Raw genomic sequence first — 21,881 nt, forward strand, 5'->3', positions numbered from 1 at the left:
CCCTGTTGTTACATGAATGTACAGTAGTCTACATCACTAGATAGTTACTGGTCCAGTGAACTAAGTCTATAATTTGGGAGGATTGTACAGTTAGGATATGTTCTTAAAATTGTTCAATCCTCCCAAATTATAGTCCCAGTTTACTGGACAACACAAATTGTGTGCTAAGAATGCCAAATACAATGCACATGGAAGCAGAACAAACATGATCCTTATTGTTAAAGAAATAAAAAAGAAATTATAAACTAAAATAATTTAAGGTGCATTGGGGAACTCTAGAAATGTACAGCATTGTATGTATTGCCCTTAGTAACAGACTTCATTTAAAACTCATTTTAAATTTTATTAGCCTTTTCTAATTATCTCAACTGCCGTAATATATTCATCAAACTTCTTACAACAATATGAACAGCCGTCTTCATACAGCAATATAACAGTAACAATGACAAATTTATAATTATAAAAAAAAATAATGGTCACAACTTTAAATAATAACAGTACTTAAATGAACAGCAATATGCACCTGTTGTATTTTAATCCAGGCTGATAACAAAAGGGTAAAACCACTGCTGAGTGAACAGAAAAGGTTCCAGGATTAAATAAATCCTGGCTGTTAGCCTGGTCAGGACCAGGCTAGCTGCACAGAATAAATCTCCATGGTGATTTATGTGCCTCTGCTTTCGTGAAACCGAGTCAAGGCTAAATTCATCCAGGATAACCAGGAAATCCCGGCTTAATCCCTTATCTTGGTTTTGTGAAACGGGCCCCAGGGCTCATTTCCCGGGAGTCATGTTTGCTTTCCCCGTTCTTCTTTTCCTAAACCCAACCCCGTTCTTTTTTTCCCCCATTCTTCTTTTCCTAAACCCAACCCCGTTCTTTTTTCCTTTTTACAATTCAAATCAGTCAGGTGCAATTGGAGTTTGTGCAGCATCGAGTTTGCAGTTCACACTCCGGACCGAGAGGCGGCGGTAATGTACTCCCACGTTGTTTACCATCCGTCACAGAAGCGGAAGTAAAGCAACGTACACATTAACGCTGGCGGTGATCGCCACACGTGGGTACGCAAGTTTATCAGAGTAATGTGGTGTAGTCTTATTTAGGAAACATGTCGAAGAGGCAGACAGCCATGTCAGAAGAACATACCGCTGCTGAAGTGGTACTCGAGGAGGAGGATGTCCAGGATCCACCGCCATTGACCAGACGGACCCGCAGCGGCCGCAAAGTGCGCACTCCTGCCGCACTGTTGGACTCAGAACCCCCGGCGAGAACTCCCAGCAGGCGGACCAGGAGGTCTGTCCTCCAGGAGCTCCCGGCTGTAGAAGAGAAAAACACGGAGAATTCAGGGCAAAAACTCGAGAGTCTGCCTGCCGAACCGGAGCCGTGTGACGTGTCCGAGCCAGCGAAGCTGCACACGGAGGCTGCAGCAGACACAGACCGAGTGGACGTTAACGGTAACGGGCCTACAGCAGTAGAAACGGCACCCACGAGTTCCGAGGCCGTTCCAAAGAAGAAGCATCGTTCGGGTTCAAGTGGGAAACCATTAACTCCGGTCATTCCGCTGGGAAAACCCAAATCTGGGAGAGCGTGGAAGGACCGCAACAAGCAGAGGTGTGTGCCAGTATAGTGAAGTAACTAAGTACATTTAACGTTGCACAGTTATTATTAAGTAACGTACTTGTTTTTATTTTATACTACTTGTTAGAGGTGTGAATCTTCAATGGTTTTCTGATTCGATTTGATGCGATTACGATTATCATGTCAGCTATTCGATTTGATATCTCGATGCGTCAAATAAATGTTTCTATGAAAGCCATGTAGGATATTTAATTCATAGCTTTTCAAACTTCAAAAACAAAACATTCTGCAGTGCTCGAATACTAAATAAATTGGATACATAAAATTACAGCACTGAGCACGTCACTTCCTGAATGTGTAAAACATAACAGAATATGTAAACAAATGTTGTTAAGCCTACATTAAATTGTAAACCGAAATAATCGATTATGAGCCTGCCGATTATCGATGCAGCATCGTCCATGTCCACAATTCGATGCATCGATTATTTGATTAATTTCAACACCTCTACTACTTGTCCTCCCCTACATTTAGGAGAGAAATGTTGTTGGGAAGATTGCGGAAAGAGAACGTGATATTCATTATGGAAAGCTGCTGCATGATAACAGTTATGAATGTGTAACGTTAATTGGTGCTAATGTTTAAATTTAGGATTGAGTATTAAACCTCAGTACTCTGAGTACTACTGACCACATTGTGTCCTTATCAGCAAATGTCAAATCCGTCATGTATTGAAAGTTGGCTTTTTATAATATATTTCAATCATAATTTTGTCACTATTTAGGTAAAGTGATTGTTTGGCTGTTAAGGCTGTTTTATGCTTTTTTAATTAAAATACATAAGAGAAAAGTCTACTCGCGGAGAGTACGTTGTCTCTGCACAGTGTAAAGTGATTGTTTGGCAGTTAAGGCTGTTTTATGCTTCTGCGACCAACTCTACACCGTTGCTCCTACTGGGTGACCCTGTGCAGATGTGAGTTGAGCATGCTCAGATTTAAACTGTTTACGGCATAACGCCAAGGGATCCGCATCCAGCTGCAAACTGCAAACGAGAGACTTCTGTAATGTCAATACAATAAAAATGGACCTACATAACAAAGTTTGTTCACTGCTGGCTACGAGTTAATCCAACACAACAAAGGCTGTCACTGGAATGGCATTTTGAGCTAACGTTAGCAATCAAACAATCCTAGATAGCTAAAACGTTTTTGAAATGATTTCCATCTTCGGTTATTGTTTGTAATGAGAAAAGTTTATTATTTTATGCATTTCACAAATTTCAGTATGACAGACACACCCACTGTCACTACCCGATGTGAGTCGAGTGCAGATGTGAGCGTTGTACTGTATCTGTATAACTTGAAAAAGCCTCACGAGTCATCCTTTGCGAAGCTCCAACACCTGCTTGTCGCAAAGTGATGCAGATGTGCAACTCACATCTGCACTTGACTCACATCGGGTAGTGACACTCTTTCGGAGTTCTGCGTTGGGGTTGCTTTGCATCACAGTGCATTTCACCTCCATAACGCTAGGGGGTGATAAGTCTGAGGTTATTTGCGAGGTGTCTGCCAGTCAGTTTGTTATGTTAGCAAGCAAACTTTAGCACAACTGCCCACACAAGTACTGCTTGCTGGCGAAGTGCTAATTTAAAAACACTACTGACATATAGACACTTTAAAAACGGATAACCCCGTCATTGTAACCAAATATGTCTGAGTTCATTTGCAAAGCTTATGTCAGTGAACTAGCATGTTACTACTCCCCACAGTAGGCTGCTTGAAACACCAACTATCAACACACAGGACGAGTTGACCAATCACAGTCCTTGCAGTCTGCGTCGCCTCCACGCAAAGTTATCATTTTTTTGGAGGTGCGCGTCGAGCTACGGTGCAGGGCTCGGAGAGGGGTTCGCGGTGACGCAGAGGGGTCTACGGGGGTATGCCGTCGATTCGACGCAGAAGCATAAAACAGCCTTTAGTGTTACAGCATAACATGTAACATAATGAAGCTTGGTTTATTTCACTGAATGAAAATACATTTTAAAGTGTTTATACTGAGCACTTTTTTGTATCAAAAGTCCACCAGTATTTAACATTTCTCTGTTTGTTCATCTCATTTAAATTGTATTGCTGCTGAATGGGATTGTCAAGCAGACCAACTAACACATAATAATAGATTGATACTTGGCGTTTGTATCGATACAGTATTTCCACAGAAAATACCGCGATATTATGCTGTATACATTTTTCACCCACCCCTAATATGATAATTATGAAATTCAGTGTTTCCTATCAATTACATTAGTCAGTATTTACTGCCACAGCAGTCCCTAGCCTCATGTTCCTTACATGGAAATAATTGCAGTGATGTTTTGGGATTGAAAGAGTTGGATCGGTGCATCCTACTAGGGCTGGGCAATATATCGATATGAGGCTAGATATCGTTTTACATTTTGGATATCGTAATATCCTGATATGACCCAAGTGTTGTCTTTTGCTGGTTTTAAAGGCTGCATTACAGTAGAGTGATGTACTTTTCTGAACACACTAGACTGTTCTAGCGGTTTTATTATTTGCCTTTACCCACATAATTATATCAACATAACTGATGACTATTTATCAAAAATCTCATTGTGTGCATATTTTGTGAAGGCACCAATTGTCAACCCTACAATATCACCACAATATCGATATCGAGGTATTTGGTCAAATATATCGGGATATTTGATTTTCATATCGCCCAGCTCTAATCCCTACTTTCATGGGATGCTTTATGAATGAGACACTGTTACAATTTGTCTTGTGTTATCTAAAAAGCTGCTTTTATGTGATTTGTCTTTTAGGTTCTCTGCAATGGTGAGAGATAAACCGCTGTGCTCTTCTTGGGAAAAGAAGATGGAGGCCAAGCGGGAGAAGGAGCTGGTGAAACAGTATACTTTGAAGCTTAAAGAGGACAAAGCCAGAGAGAAAGAGGTAAAGCTGTGTGAGGATTTAACCCCTGTAATGTTTAAGTATTTGCACCTTTTTTCATTGATGCTATTTTTCTGTGCTTTATAGGAAAAGAGGAAAAGGAGAGAAGACAACTTGAAACGTCGCGCAGAGAACGAACGCAAATCAGAGATTGTGCAAGTGGTATGTCAACTGTTATTGTCTAAATAAAAAGGTCTATAGGCGTCTAATAGGTTACATAAGTTTTGTGACACATTTGAGTCCCATTAAAGTTATGGAGAAGAAAATTCGAAACTGCTTCAGAATTTAATTTGTGCAATAAAAAAAGAGCTTATCAAGTGAAAAGTTGTTAATTAGCAACGCAAGCACACAATCTTTCCATCAGTGATTTGACCTTTTGTTCATATTCTCCCGTCTCTTTTGTATCACAGATCAAGAACACAGCAAAGATCAAGAGGATGAAGAAGAAGCAGCTCAGGAAGATTGAGAAGAGAGACACTCTGGCTCTGCTGCAGAAGTCACAGAAACATCAAGTAAAAGCCAAAGGGCAAAAAAGTCAAAAGGTTGACCAAGATTTGACCTAAAGACTGAGATAATAAAAATGCATCTGTTCAGTACTTTGCCTACATGTCTTAAATTTGGATGTCTGAAATACAACAAATGCGTTTCTATGGGAGGATGTATTTCCACATTAAAAGATAACCGCACTAAAGTGATCAACAAAAACTGTTAAGATTCACCCTTTTCTGTTTTGTTTTTGGCGTTATAAGTATCCTATTTTGCTTTGCCTATCTCTGTTATATTCTCATAAAAGCCTGTAAAACATCATATATCACCGACTGTTTCACTTGCAGGGTTTTATATTAAATAAAATTTTAATTCTTACTGTTCATCAAATTGTCACGCTAATTGATGGCCGGGAAAGCTGCACATAGGTAAAAAAAAAAAAAAAAAAATTTACAATGAAGGTATGCACCATTAGCACAACAATAAGTAGAATATGTACTTTTCCTTTAAGTTGAGGTGCTCGGAGTATTGTGACATCTAAATTCCTTTTCATAAATGGCATGGAATGTAACACGTAAAACGCAGAACTCAAAATATTGATCAAAACGACCGGGTGACAGGCCTGGCAGAAAAGGAATTTAGTTGTTGCTGAAGGAAAATTCTCCGTTGCCGTTGTCACAACAGCCTCAGCGTTCCCATCACATTTAAGATGATCATCAAAAATAGGACCCAAATATCTGATGAAATGGGTGCTGAGAAATAAGATTTCTTTAGTCGACTGAAAGAAAATTAATCGGCAATTATTTTGAAAATGTATTAATTGCTTTTCTGTTGATCATTTCAGTCATTCATCCAAATATGACAAATACTCCCTGGCACCAGCTTCTCAAATGTGAGGTTTTGGCCTTTTTAGTTTATATGATAGTGAATATCTGAATATATGAAATATATGAATGAGTTTTTGACTGTAGGTCCAACAAAACAAGCAATTTGAAGGTGTAGACTTGGGCTTTGGGAAATAATAGTAAATAAAGACTTATGTTTTAGACACTTCATAGACAAAACTATGTATTTTTATTAATCCCACAAGGGGAAATTCCAATGTTAATTCTAACTGGGCCTACAATAACAAGTAGAGCCCTTACACATACCTTTTTATGGTGCATGTATACAAAACTAAGCTATTGAAATAATTATTGACATTCATATATTTATACATCATGTTTTAATGTTAAACATACATGTAGCACAGTGAATCCTTAAAGGTGCAATATGTAATATTGTATGTAATACTGGCAGCTAGCGGTTAAAATAGTTACTGCACTACCAATTCAAAATACTGGAGAGTCGTCTCCCCCGCCCCCTCCTGCCCAGACTCGAAGTTCACGGGGGTTGCCAGGCTGAGACCGCAGCATTCACAACAATGTTGCTAGATGCTTTTCTAACATAGCCAGACGTTACTCCACAGCACAGCGGAGTAGCTAACGTTAGATGCTGGCTATATTGACAGTCATAAAAGCCTCGGCTTAGAATTACAATACGAAACGCTAAAAATACCACTACCTTGCCGACGGAACACACTTCATTAGCTTAGAATTACGGCAACAATCACTAAACACACTGCAAACTCACAGTCCTCTCTTTCCGATTTACAGCCCCCCTCTCGTGGCTTAAAATAACTCACCGTTGTCGGCTCCAGCCGCTGAAGAGGCTACACGCTGTAAACAGCCATGGGTTGCTTGCCTGGTCCTCCCGGTAACATTAACAGTTAGCAGGGTTAGCATGCCGGCGTAAGCCAGGACCAGTCGGGATCACTTTACTGGCTATGTCTCAATTGTTTTTGCGAGTAACCAACTCGGGTACTCTAGCTATATAATTCAATGTGAGAACACAAATGTTGAAATGACAAAAAAATGCCCGTCCCTAGTAGCTGTGATAAATTAGCCTGAAGCTAATTCTTACCTGTTCAGGAGAAAATAAGCCAACTCTGCGTCCTTTTGGGATCTAAGCTGTCTCCATCTTTCAAATACATCTCCAATATTTACCAGGGGGTTGTTACGTCTCTGGTCACGCAACGTTAGAAACATGCTGTTTTCTTTTTTTTTATGTCATGTAGAATCTATCTCCGTTGATCCTGTTTGTTTGTTTGCTGCTTTCATGGCTGTACTACCGTTACAGCTGTAGCGTGCTGGGTTTATGTTTTTACAGGTATATCTGGCAACCCGGCCTGCCTGTCAAACTGGGCCATTGATAACAACACACAGATCAAAACATAAACATAAATTCCGTCACGGAATGTAAATTTCAAAAAGAAAAAATACTGACATTAGCATTGTTGTCAGAAAAGATAGTATTTCAGTTTAACATGTTTCCTTAATATCTGATGAGATTTATTACAGTACAAATATTACATATTGGACCTTTAAGCTTAACTGTATCTGTTGATGGCTACCTACCGACAAATTACCGGTCATCAATGTTATGTAAATAAATACACTAATAGGCCTACTTAACTTTGCTATATGTTGTACTCATGTTTATGTACATTTTCAGACATTTTAACTAAAACACTTTTTTATGATTGAACAATTACTTGGTGGCAATGGTCAGTTTGTGTCATTATTATGGCTTCAGCTGATACTGTATAAGTGTGTGGGAGGTTTGGGTGTCTAATGTCAGACACACTGTTTTTTTCAAAGTGTTAAGCAAGAGGCTGCTGTCATGGGACCAGATGTCGGTTCACAGAATTGCAGACACTCGGCAGTAACTCAATCTTGATGTTTAGGCTCTGTACTTCTCAGTTGGATTTAAACTACGACTATGAGATTAAAGTGAGACCACAAAGACTAAGTAACACAATCTAACTTCTATAAATGAATTAATTTATAAGAATTCAGTTCAAAAATGTAATTCATAAGCAATAAAACACACCCTTAACCACCGTAAACACCTGTCAGCATAATGCAATACAATTCAGCACCATTATAAACCTCATAGGATATAGGCATTCATTTTAGCTAGGTGTACCTAATAAACTGGCAACTGAGCGTATACTGCTGTGTAACTGATATTACTGAGTCAGTTCCTTGCCTTTTTACTCTTTCATATTTGTACTACTAATACACAACATTTCAGCACGTCACATAGGATTCCAATAGTTTTATCTCAAAACGCACCATTCCTTAGAAATAAATTCAATATTCCATCATCCTGTAATTGCCACTTGTGGCCACAGTGGCCGGTGTTCAGCAAAAGTCACTCTGAAAGTGCTAATGCTTTAAAGGTGCTGTAGATAGGATTGTGAAGATCCAGGCCTCTGCCCAAAAATGTGAACATCGACAACTTCTCAGTCCCTCCCCCCTTTCAGTTTAAGCCCAAGATGGTCTCCTAAGCCCCTCCCCCCCCACAACGGAGAATGAATGCATGTGCATGAACAGTGATTGACATGCAGTTATGTCTTGTTCATTGGTTTTTAGAGGCGGTTAGCCAACGCTAGATCTCTTCAACAAGCTTTTATTTCAGCATTTCCGCTGACCTGCAATGTGAATTTTCTAGCTTAACATTTACTTTCACCAGGCACGTTTAAATTTAATATATTCTTTTTAAAGTAACTATAAAAAAAAGTTCACATATATTGCTGTAAATATAAAAATAAGATCACACTGCTTTTTAAAACATTATTTGAAGCTAAATGTGGCAAAATGTTGCAGTTAATGTCAGCGTACGCCACTTTGCAATCAGCGCCCCATAGTTATTGTACTTTAGAAATATATAAGGTTGGGTAGCTCACCTGGTAGAGCGCGTGCCTTGTATACAGAGCCTCAGTCCTCAACGCAGTGACCGTGGGTTCAGTTCATGTCATTCCCCCTCTCTCCCCTTTCAAGCCTAAGCTAAGTCCTGTCAAAAGTAAAGGCCTTAAAATGCCAAAAAAATAATCTTAAAAAAAAAGAAATTCATAAGGTTGACTGAGATTATCACATGAAGACATGAATGTACTAGGATCATTGGAGCGGTTCATGAAATAATAATGTATTTTTTTTATGTTTAGCAACGGTACGGTTTTATTCTGACCTCTAACAACCTACTGGTATTGACCAGTGTTTCCTCTATGCTGACCCTGCAGTGGTGGCCCGCCATGGCAAAACCTCCGCCGCCACGGCACCAGAAACAGGGAAGACGCAGACACACCACGCAGACGCACCTCGTAGACACACAACGCAGTCGCGGCTGCAGTTGTAAGTGCACTAGAGTTGGGTACCGAACTCTGTACTTTTTTGAGTACCGACCAAATTACGTCGGTACTACCGAGGATTGATTCACGCTAAATCAAACGGTACCAAATTTCGGTACCTGAGAGCGCGTAAGCGCAAGCTTATCTGTCCTCTCTGCATATTGACAGAGAGCAGAGCTCCAACACACACACGTGCACGCACAGAGGTGCAAATGGAGTAAACTCGAACAAACTACATCGGCACAGTCACAGTGAGTCACAGCAATGCCGATAAAGTGGTTTCAAGCGTGGTTACAGTTTTGCAAAACTTCACGCAGACACGTTCACTGCAATATGATGGCGAGGCGAAAGCGGTCGTGGTGCTGTTGACGTTACACTTCCTCGACAAGCAGGCACAGTGGTTTCTATGCCCTGGTGACTGACTGACAGGCTGAGGTTGTAAGGCAAGGCAACTTTATTTCTACAGTAACTTTCAGCAGCAAGACAATTCAAAGTGCTTTACATAAAACATTAAAGAGCAGTAAGAAAAGTTCATGATGAAAATAAAACAAGAATAAAAGTTACAGTGAGTAAGAAATGAATAATTATTCAATTTAATAGGTTGTAGGGACGGATTTGGGAGGAGAGAGGGAGGGTTTTTATTTTTGTTTTTTTAATTTCTTTAGAGTGTAAAATATTCTAAATAAATAACAATGTTCTAAGTAAATAGGATAAATAGGTTTGGAATTATTTTTACAACTGAAATAATAGATTTTGTAATTACAGAGGGAAAGTACAGAAAAAAGGTACCCCACTGCTAAAAAAAATCCTAAAGGAAACACTTTAGACACATAAGTTTGTGTGACATTGAGTGACGCATAACTTTTGTAACACAGCATCTACTTAAATGAATGCATCACAAGACTCTGGTTTCAATCCAAAACGGTGTTCACCCAGAATAGCAGAGTAAATTTGAAGAGCAAGTTACGCACAAAGAGACCCTGCTTTTCCCGTCACATTTATTCTCATTCCAGAGACTTTAACTGACATTCAATATTAAAGTAGACACTACGGTCTTTGTGTGACATTGGGAGACAACTCCTTCAGTTCATCACCAACCTGTTTGCTTTGCAAATTCTTTCAGTTGCAGTAGAAAAATCTGCCATCCTTCAAAACGCACGGCTAAACAAAGCAATTTGTTTCACTGACGTGACCGATGTGGAAGGAATGATTATCCTTCGAACACGTTGAAAACTGGTGTCTTTCACATAATTTGTTTATGTAGGTCAGTCATTGTATAAAGGCAGTGACAAACTCACTACGGTCTTTGTGTCACATTGAGAAACAACTCCTTCAGTTCGTCACCAACCTGTTTGCTTTGTAAATTCTTTCAGTTGCAGTAGAATAATCTAACATCCTTCAAAACACATGGATAAACAAAGCAATTTGTTACACTGAGGTGACCGATGTGGAAGGAATGATCATCCTTCAAACACGTTTAAAGCTGGGTGTCTTTCACATAATTTTTCATGTAGGTCATTCGTCGTATAAAGGCAGTGACAAACTCAGAGCTTGAGTTAGAAGTACACATCTGAAGGTGAACTAATTTAAGCACGAGCTGGGAGAAAGCAGTATTCACATCACAGCTAAGGGCAGCTACACAAGTCAAATCGAGATAAGTTTTGTAAGTACAATAATTTTCTGTCTTTTAGTGTACTGGTGTTATTGCATTATTCAGATTTATTTTTTTGTATTATCTTCTTATTTTAGAAATGTCCGATAGACTTAGTCTTAATGTTTAAACTGCATAGTAAGTGGAAGGAACTGTTTTGTTTGATCATGTGAGAAAATATAATTTTTCTTTTTTTCTTTTAGATGCAACAGAGATTCAAAATGCTTCTACTAGTTCTGATGCAGCTCTTGCTCATCGGTAAGTCAATCATGTTTTTATTGTTGTTACAGTGTAGGGCTGCGCGATATGAGGAAAATATCAAATATTGCAATTATTTTGACTGATATTGCAATTGGAATATGATTCACGATATTGGAGGGAATGGTCATTTTTGTATCATTATTTTAATTTTCATTGAAAAATATTAAAAAAATGATTGTGTGATTTTTGCCAGGATCTGTACCAAATGAAGAACTTTTCTTTAGTCTGTATACGATTTGTATGCCGAGGTGTCTCTGCATCACCACAATACTTAAGGGATAAATACTGTTTTTTTCCCATATGTTTTTGTGTCTAAGTGACTGATGGGAACAACAATCTTTGACATTTTTCCAGTATTAAGCGAGATCGCTGCAGTTGGCAGCGCCGAAACAAGCTACAATCAAAGTTAATAGGGCAATTGTGCAGCTTGTATTTACCTTTATACAAGTGCTTGTTTTGCCAATAACAAGCTCAGATTAATATTCCAAGTGTCTGACACCATTATAGAAAGGATTTCTAAGAAGGTCGACCTTTCTGTTAAAGAGTAAGATCCTTTATTTAAATATAAAAACATCCACGAAATTGCGTTCCCTTAAGCCACCAGACTCCATGTAAATAACAGTCATTTTAGCATCGTAAAATACACTTCAATCAAAGTCGACAGAAACAAAATGTACATACACGTGAAAAAATATGTTGGCTCTATACACACTAAAAGTACGGTTTCTTTAAATGGAGTCTGGTGGGTTTAGTGCTAGCGATCTCAGAGCTGTTTCTTGTTAAACAGAAAAGTGGCTGCTGGTTACAGCGTTCACGCTTAATACTGGACCACTTTCAAAGATTGTTGTTCACACAAACACAGGGAAATAGAGTCCAGGTTTAATTCAGAATGGTTTGCACTAGCACTAGTCAATTTTTTCCGATAAAATTGCAATTAATTGTTCAGCCCATTACAGTGCATTGCAATTTTTGGAAAAGGGACACAGTCTTCTATTATATTAATGTATTATTTATTGATTAATAGCATCAGCAAATGCTCAGTCTTCAACTGCAGCAGCCACAACTGCAGCAACTATGACCGACGTAGCCACCACAGCCGCAGCTACAACTGCAATAGCCACGACGCCCGCAGCCACCGCAGCCACAGCAGCCACCGCAGCCACCGCCACAGCAGCCACAGCCACCGCAGCCACAGCAGCCACCGCAGCCACCGCGACAGCAGCCACCGCAGCCACCGCAGCCACCGCCACAGCAGCCACCGCAGCCACCGCAGCCACCGCAGCCACCGCCACAGCAGCCACCGCAGCCACCGCCACAGCAGCCACAGCCACAGCAGCCACCGCAGCCACAATAGCCACCGCCACGACCGCCGCAGCCACGACCGCCGCAGCCACGACCGCCGCAGCCACGACCGCCGCAGCCACGACCGCCGCAGCCACGACTGCAGTAGCCACGACCGCCACAGCTACAACTGCCGTAGCAACAAAGACCACTGCCACTAACACTGCTGCTGCACATGCTGGGATCACGTACATGAGCAGTCTGGTTATGTGTCACTTCAGTGTCATTCTCTACAAGTTCCCATTTGCACTGTAACTTGGTTGTGTTGCCTTTATCTATTTTTACAGTCATTTATGTTAATATTTATAACCTAATGGTCATGTTATGAAGCACTCGTGTTGATAGGTTTAGAAAATCTAGATGATCCAGTGTGTTAAAATGTTAATAATAAATGTTTAGTAGAATTCAAAACATCTTGGTTTCTGTCTTTTTATTGTCATCACTTTTAAAGCTTTTCAAAGCTTCTTCTGCACAGTTCACATTCACTTTTGTCCCTTAAAAAACATGGTAAAATGACCTTTTTTACAAACTTTAATTAAGCCAAACTCATTATCTGGACCCTGAGTCTATTATAAAAGTAGGCTATTGACTGATTGATTGTACCAGTGTTTTCAATATTTTGGGTGGATATTTTGGGAAAACCTTTAACTATTTTCTGTGTAAAGTTATTATATATCTAATCTATATATAGCAAATAATCTACCTTCAGTTAAATGCCGTGATTTGGAGTTTTTTTTTAAGTATCTGCTGATTATTTTAAGATATTGATCATATATATATATATATATATATATATATATATATACTGTAGCTCATCCTCTTTTATATACATCTGTCTGCACAAAAGTTATCATCTGCATACTTTCATCCTTGCTCAGTAATTTTACGTTTCTTCTAATGTCTGTTTTGACAATCAGGCAGTGAGAAAAGGCTTCTATAATTAATTACCTCAAAATGTACCCTGGGTGTGTCACCATCCATCAAAATGACTTGTTGAGACTGAGTATTTGCCAAAGTGACACAGTTTCAAAAAGCAGGGCTCACCCACATTAAAAGAACAAAAAGCATGAAAATGTTTCCTTTAACACACACACACACACACACACACACACACACACACACACACACACACACACACACACAAGCAAAGCAAAGCAAAGGCTTGTCTACATTACAAATGAAGGGAAGTGTGTAATGATCAAAGACAAGTCCTGGCTAACGTGGTCAGATAAACCCACTAATGGCCTTGAGTCAAAACTCTAATGTGGGCCCCTTAATTGCAGCTCAATTATATTCTGATTAGAGTCCCAGAAACCAATCAGTACTCCTGTGCTGAAATTAGTTAATTGCTGTGTTTCAATTAGTTTATGGTAATTTAAACCAAAGTGAATGCCAATGAATCCCTCAGAGAAGATGAATGGCTGCTGATTAATCACTTTATATAGGTCCCCAAAGGACGATTGTTCGGTCGGTGAAACAACCACAGGATATAGCTAAACACAAGACAAAACATAAACAGTGAGTGCAAAATAAAAAAAAAACATAGAGTATAGGTTAGAACTGACATGTTAGCTAAATATCAGGGTCACTAAGAAACTGAGATACAGGAATCATGGTGTGAAACTACCTGCACAGGTAGGCCTACAGTAGGCTATATGTAAGGGGTGGACGGTGTCAATAATCCGTGTGTGACTTGTATGAAGTTGAACCGTCAACAGAAAAGGAACGTTTGAAAATGGAAAATCTCTGGGGGTGTGGAGTTAGAAAGAAGTGAGCTTACCAGACCTTTGTGGCCCGCTCCTTTTATCTATGCTTGAGACTAGCAGCTACATTAGCCGCCCGCTACTAGCACACCTGACCCAACTATCGGCGGTCGAGTTGCATTGTGGGTAATGTAGGCGCCAGGTTTTTTTGGAATAGGAAAAGACGATCTCTGGTTCTGCCGATTTGAATTTGATACACGAATATATATTTGATATATATATATATATATATATATATATATATATATATATATATATATATATATATATATATATAAACTCAGCATAACACGTCGTTATCAAATGTGGTGAAATTATTGTGAATAAGGTCTTCATGTAAGCCTACACCAGTAGGCTAATGCAGAAAATGTGGACTAACGCTGTTTAACCACAGGGTGGCGGTATGGCACAATCTTTAAGGATGTATCTGGTCAACAGTTTTAAATAAAGTCAAAGATAACTTCTGAGCACATTTGTCATAAGGCCAAAAAATGATTCGGTACAACAAATCATTTATGTAACTTGTACGAGTTAGAAATATAACAACAATTTTGCATCAAATGTATACCTGAAGTATTACATAACTGGATCATATTCAGGGTAGAATTGTTTTAAATGGTGGCCGGGTTGGTACAGTGGGTAGAACAGGCCCACATATGCTTTGAGGTTTATTCCTCGATGCAGATGTCCAGGGTTCAAATCCGACCTGTGACAATTTCCTGCAGGTCTTCCCTCTCTCTCTCACCTAGCTGTCCTGTCAAAGATTAAAGGCGGACACCCCCCCCAAAAAAGACATTTTGACTGTGTCTGCAAGGAAAACACTCAAATCTTTCCAAAACTTGGAAATTTTATTTACAGTTCAAGTCAGTCACATGCAACATTTTCTTCAAATGAATAAACATGAAATTAGCAAAAACAAGAAAAGGAAAAAAAAGCATATTATTTTCTTTTAAAATAGCAATATACAAAAATAGAGCTTACAAATACTGTACAGCAATTGTCTCCAAAAATATTCTGCTGCAGAATTCTTAGTTTTACAAACAATGTCTGTGAGAGTCCACAAACATAATCAGTGTTAACAAAAAGGTGTGTGAGGGTAGGGGAGGAGTGTTGGAAGGGCACTACGAGAGCTCCAGAGGAATAAATAACACACAATAAGAACAAGAGGAAAGTTCACTTCAGGGAGGCAGTGATAGAGATTAATAATCATTAATGGTCTGGTCGCTAAAACCAACCATGTAAATATAATGAAACCCCTCCTCTACAGAGGATGTGGGTACCACATTTATTTATTTAATTTTTTTTAATAACACAGTATTGTCATATTCTTCAGAACACTGTCTGCCAACAAACATTGTGCCCTAAAAGGGACAATCGTATAAATGTTTCTCGGATGCCATCATTGAGACACATTCTACTCTGAGTATCAGTATTCTTTTAATGTGAAGCGGTGTTCCTGACTGTCATATTTCATCTGATTGTGTCTTGTCTATTGATAATTAGAATTCTCTCAGAAGCAGCACGGACATCAATAGTGATTTCAGTGGCGGGAAGCCATTTATTACTATGACTGGCTCAGTTTCCATTCTTTTTTGGCCATAATATGACAGAGACTCTTCCCCTATACAGTTTACATTTACAACATACTTTCTTATTGGCTGGGACTTTGATTTATAACAGTTCATTTTGGGTTGGCACTTTGTTTTCAGTGGGATTAGGATGGCACACAGGGAGGAAACGGGGAAGTTCAGGTGGAAAGGCTAAAAGTGTTTACAATCAAACACTTAAGATGGCCAAATGGCAGGAAGTGTTCAGCTGCCATTTAGTTTATATGAAGGAGCCTTTTGTTGTGCACCCTATGTATAAATACACTACTACAGATACTATGTTCTACATACATTTAACAATGGTGATATCAGTGGCAACTGGACTATGCAAAGAGGCATGCTTTCAAATTACATCTCCTCCTATTCTTGTCTCTCTTGTGAACCTACATTCCAAGACAAAGCTTTAAGACTTGCGTTATTAGCACTGAGCTACAAAACAGGTTGCCTTTTAGGGACAGTGGCAGACATACTTGCCCATGTATAGTTTATATAGAGACATTTTGGGAATAATGGTATGAAGGAGAATGTTGGTTCTCATATTGTAAAATTTGCAGTGAGATTTAAGTTCAACCAAAGACTTGGAAGCAAAAAGGTACGACGTAATGTACATCACACACCATACTGAAGGTTATGTTACTGATTTTCTTCAACATAAAGCACAACCTCTTCATTAACAGGCAATAAAAATGATTTTCTGATCACAAAGTTAATTGTTAATTTACTGTAGAGTGAAAAGGTTTGGGATAAGGTCAATTAAAAAGAGCCCTGGTCTTTTATTTTGAAATTGTGGCAGTTTTTTGTTCAAATAAGGCTAATGTGGATCATAGGTTTCTTTGAAGTTCCTCTAAAATAGCTTATCATCAGTGGTGGCATGGTGCTGCATTAATGTCAAGAGGATTGGACCTGGATAAGGGCACGGAACAACCGACTAATACGCTACATACAGGATAGAGAAATCCTGATTGAGCTCTGCTGACATTCTCACCTTGCTGCACGCTCTGACCCAACCAAAAAGGTCATCACTGTGGGGTGTGGGCAGACATTCAGCAGAGATGAAACATTCAAACCACAGAGTAACAAAGCGCATCTGCCATAGAAGGTGAAACGCATGGTCACTTTGTAAAACCATCCATGTGTTGGGACCCTGTGCAACTCTGTCCTTGACAGTGTTTGGTGTTAGAGAATAAAGTCTAATTGGGAATTTTGTGTTATTAAAGTCAAAATTTAAGTATATACACAAAGATATTTAAGTAAGATGAAAATTGTTGTTTCTAAACCAATCCGAATTGAAAATATAAGCCTGTTTAGTTATTTTTTTTCCATCAGTAATATATGTAAACATTAAACATGTAAACACACATTTTACAGCACCAGAACACATTGTAAAATTAAATCTAAATGTTAGTTTTTTTTTGTTTTTTTTAGTGGGACTACTCTTTTGTTTACATTGTGCCTATAATAAGAATGTATGATTGGTAATTGGCAATACAGATCACTAAATCTCCAATTTATCTTAGGTCCATCACTCTGACGCACAGCTTTTTCTTTGTTAAGCCACCCATTTAGATCAGCACAATTACCCACAACCCATTTACCAGATGCAGCTAACAAAGGGTGAGGACAAAAAAACATAACCACAAAAGCTGGCAAGGCTCAGAGTTACTGTATGTGTGGCACAAAACAAACAGCCCTCTGTACCGTACAGAAAGAGGGAGAGGGGCGAAAGCACCAGAATACTGCAGGCAAAAAGCAGAACTGCCCTTTATGCATGTATGTGTGTGCATGAATGAAAATGCTGCTTCATTACAACTTGCTGACCACTGACTCTCTGGCAGCCCAGGTGGCATGGCCCCTCCCTGTGTGCATGTGTTTTACAAAGTAGTGTGTATCTTGACCAAAAGATGTGCTGATTCTGATGATTCTGCTAACTCATTCACCTAATGCAGCTGTACCAAGAAAGTATAATAAATACAAAAATAAATACAAACACTCTATTGGGCTAAAAGCAAAAATAACTGCAACTGTGTATGCAGCACATTTTTAGTTAGGAGCATAACAGTGAAGGAGGCAAAAGTCTACTTCATCCTGGTCTCTTCCTAAATTGAATTATCAATGGTTTTCTGGCAGGATATGTAATGCTAGATAAAAGATAAATCAACAGTACTGTTTTGACATTTTGTTTTGTGTCTCCTTAATGTGAAGCAAAGCCACTGTAACATCCACACAGCTCAGCTTCAATAAAATAAAACGATGCAGCAGCAGAGCAAAATAAAACTGGAACATTTTTGTTACATGTTATAGATCTTTGTTTAATATTGCCTCATGACTGGTGTTTCTTCTGTAAAACGTTTTTTTAAAGATAAAGCACCAGGTGTTACACACTAATACTGCTTTAGATAATCACAGTAGTGATTATTAGTTGGATAGGTCCTGAATAGTTTTTTTTCTGAGTAATGCCTCGGGTGACAGCATATAGTCTGCGCTCGTATATGGAGGATGTTACCCGGGATATTTGTTTAATGAAAATATAATTTGTTCACTGTATCACCTTCCTGTATAGACAGAATAATGAAAAGAGGATAATAACAACAGTCACATTGTAATGAATGAAAAAAAAAAAAAAACAGGCGATGAGGGAACAAATTCTATAGGCTTAGTGTGAAAAACTCAACACATTCAAACCCTTCACATTTAGTCATACATAAAGTCTCAAGGTTGCTTTGAGTTTAATTTCTTGAGTGTGTTTAATTAAAACTAGAAGCATTGTCCAAATTTCCTGACATCTCTCTACCGACATAGTTTTCATTGTCCCTTTAAGATAGATTTATTTTTTTGTTTAAAAATGTACTAATTCAAAATGAAAACCTATGTGGCTGGAAAAGTACATAGAAATAATAGTTAATGATTAAATATAAAACATAACCTTGCTACTAGGATCACAAGCAATTAAAGTTTTGCCTTCTCGTAAAGTGCTTGTTAAAAAAATAAAGAAAATGTATTTTAGTGTATTGTAGTTCTTGGCTTTTTTGTTCCCCCTCCCTCCTGGTCTTTAGCTGGTGTCCCCAGAAAAGTGCATTGGTTGAGAAAAAGTTATCGACCACATCTCGGCCAAGAAGGAAACTTCTTCTAAATCAACTCTTCTTCATCGTCCATGAAAAAAGAAAAAGAAAAAAACAAACATGAAAACAGTTGATTATCAGTTAGAACTGATATCAGGAAACCTTTTTGTGAACCAATGCAAGAATACGAGAGGTGACGATGGCGGCAGAGTCACAGTTTTTTCTGAGTATCTGCGCGTGAACTCCAGTTTATCCACAGACTCATACCAAAGGTGTAGCTGTACAGGTGAGAGTATGAGTGACGGGATGTGTGTTTGTAGTGTACTAAAAGAGAGGGGTTGACTCTTCTACACCAGGTTCTCGATGCCGGGTAGAGGCTGCTGTGTTGGCACGGGGGGGTCCATGCTGCCGGCCTGCTGGGCGAGCTGCAAGACGGGCATGTTGCAGAGCGGGCAGACTTTCCTCACCTCCAACCACTTAATGAGGCACCTGGAAACAAAGTAAAACCACTTAGCATATGGTTGGGGCCAAGAAGATTGAGATGAATGGGTACAGTAAATGTAAACTTGGGTTAGCTTGGGTTAACGTGACACACAAAAAGGTTATTCAAAGTCACTTTCCTAGCCCATATATTAAGCCACATTGTTTTGACAAAATTAACGTGTCGACACTTGCATCTGCCATAATATTAAGTATAATAGTATTATCTGTTATTATTATATATACACACACACATATCTATCTATCTATCTATCTATCTATCTATCTATCTATCTATACACACACACATACATACATACATATATACATATATATATATATATATACACATACATATACACACACACACACACATATATATATATATACACACACACACACATATATATATATACATACATATATATATATATATATATATATATATATATATATATATATATATATATGTGTTTTTACTTATTTAACTGTCTACTGTGTAATTGTGTGTTGTTCATACTATACAATGATTTTTTTGTCTTTGTTGAATAATACAGAAGACAAAGAGCTTAAAAAAATAAACGAATATCGAATCGCAATCGCAATATTTGGGGAAAAAATCGCAATTAGATTATTTTCAAAAATCGTTCAGCCCTAATTTTAGGAGTGGTTTGATTTTCTTTGGCTGTTTAGACTTTTATTCACTATGAAAACTTTACTGTGAAGAAGCAAACTACAAATCTTTACAGCCACTATTGAATTACACAAGAGTGTGTCATAAAAAAGATTAGATTTTGTGTGGATGGTCAGTGGTATGTAAGCTCCTCTGCGCTGGCAGTTGAAGCTATTTACCCTGTAGTCCTCAGTGGCTCAGGGCTGCTTTCACTCCCCTCCCCCAAAAGAGTACTAAATCATGGTGTGAGGAGGAGACAGTATGTAGTAGCCATGCACATACTGCAGTTAAATATGTTCAACTCACACGTTTTCTTATGAACAAGTGTGACTCTAATCAATTGCATAAGGCCAAACATTATAATTGTTTTGCTCTCCAGCTGTGGTGCTAGTAGGCCCTACTGTCAATCAGACAGAGGCAGGCACTGTGCAGTTTTATTACATTCTCTATTCTTGTTCTCCATTTTACAACAACAGTTTATCTAGGAGTAACAAGCAGTCAATTAACTTATTAAATGAATGCCAAGTGCAAAAAAAATGTTGTTCCAGCTTTACCAATGTGGGAATTTACTGTTTTATATCATTGTTAATTACAGTAAATACCTTTTTTTATTCCTTTTTTTATTGTTTCTGAACTGTTAACCAGAAAAAAAACTATTTAAAGACCACCTTGGCCTTGGGGAATTTTAATTGGTATGTTTCACTTTTTTCTGACATTTTTAGAGTAAACTATTGATCAAGTAGTTAATCAATGATGAGAAGATAGCATGCTCTTCACCACTGAATGTTTTTGTTAATGGTCTGCTTGGAATGTGTGTTTTCTTTGTATAACAGCATGGCTTTACTTACACACACACACACACACACACACACACACACACACACACACACACACACACACACACACACACACACACACACACACACACACACACACACACACACACACACACACACACACACACACACACACACAGTTCAGTGAGTGGTGACAAATTGCAGCAATGGGGGGAGACACTAGGCAAGGGAGGTGTCGTGCTGATGTAAATAACTGAGTTGAAATGGTCAGGGTATGGGGGGGGAGGTGTGTGGGGTAAAGTTGGGTCATGCAATATATCATGTCCTGTGTAGCACCGCACTTCACACAACTGGCATTAGTTTTATGTACAAAAATATTTAATTATTAACTTTTTGTTATGGTCGTCATCAACATGCTCTCTGTCCATGCAAACTATTTTTTTTTATTTTGTTCACTGTGTCATGGTTAAAATGCCTAAGAGTGGGTAAAGATGCATTGAAATCTATCCTTTGTTAAGGAAATCTGTACTGATCCATGTGTCCTCTGTGTGTGTGTGTGTGTGTGTGTGTGTGTGTGTGTGTGTGTGTGTGTGTGTGTGTGTGTGTGTGTGTGTGTGTGTGTGTGTCCATGAATGTCAACAAAACCTTATACTTACTTCCTATGAAAAGCATGTTTGCACGGACAAATCCCCAGCTCATCTTTCTGTTTGAACTCCTCCAAGCACACCGCACAAATCTGAAAGGGAGAGGGGGAGTTACAGATATTTTCTGAGGGGGGCATGAAACAATTTCGAATTTGTTGGTTGTTCTCTGGTGTTTGGTTCTTTCAGTCTTAAATCTGAACTTTGTCTTGGCAGATTGGAAACAAACTATCCAAACAACCAAGGTCAAGCACTCATGGAAAACGAAAACTGTGGCCAACATCTGCAAAAAAATTGACACAAACAACAGAGCAGCAACTGACCGTGTTCTGTTATACAACTCTGACT

At 38.7% G+C, this 21,881-nt stretch overlaps 2 protein-coding genes across 5 annotated transcripts in view; one reads left to right on the top strand and one right to left on the bottom strand.

Moving 5' to 3' along the window:
• Positions 1-933: 933 nt before the first annotated feature.
• Positions 934-5,139, top strand: ccdc86 (coiled-coil domain containing 86). Its single transcript, XM_028602923.1, has 4 exons — positions 934-1,608; positions 4,417-4,546; positions 4,631-4,705; positions 4,954-5,139. Exons 1-4 carry the CDS (start codon positions 1,106-1,108, stop codon positions 5,104-5,106), a joined length of 861 nt encoding a protein of 286 aa, XP_028458724.1. The 5' UTR covers positions 934-1,105; the 3' UTR covers positions 5,107-5,139.
• Positions 5,140-15,573: 10,434 nt separating this feature from the next.
• The window catches only part of rnf24 (ring finger protein 24), a 33,821-nt gene continuing 27,513 nt past the window's right edge, over positions 15,574-21,881 (bottom strand). For all 4 annotated transcript variants that reach the window (XM_028595286.1, XM_028595277.1, XM_028595260.1 and 1 more), the window contains exons 5-6: positions 21,549-21,628; positions 15,574-19,431 (exon numbers count right to left, since the gene is read on the bottom strand). In XM_028595286.1, the coding sequence (XP_028451087.1) occupies positions 19,290-19,431; positions 21,549-21,628 (222 nt within the window). In that variant the 3' untranslated portion in view covers positions 15,574-19,289. The remainder of the gene's footprint in view (positions 19,432-21,548; positions 21,629-21,881) is intronic.

The sequence above is a fragment of the Perca flavescens genome, chromosome 2 (assembly GCF_004354835.1).
Source record: "Perca flavescens isolate YP-PL-M2 chromosome 2, PFLA_1.0, whole genome shotgun sequence".
NCBI lineage: Eukaryota > Metazoa > Chordata > Actinopteri > Perciformes > Percidae > Perca > Perca flavescens.

Bases quoted from the DNA above. Each gene is read 5' to 3' on its own strand.
- ccdc86 (XM_028602923.1), top strand. From the start codon at position 1,106: ATGTCGAAGAGGCAGACAGCCATGTCAGAAGAACATACCGCTGCTGAA. The intron at 1,609-4,416 runs GTGTGTGCCAGT...TTTGTCTTTTAG, and splicing joins AAGGACCGCAACAAGCAGAG to GTTCTCTGCAATGGTGAGAG. The intron at 4,547-4,630 runs GTAAAGCTGTGT...TGTGCTTTATAG, and splicing joins ACAAAGCCAGAGAGAAAGAG to GAAAAGAGGAAAAGGAGAGA.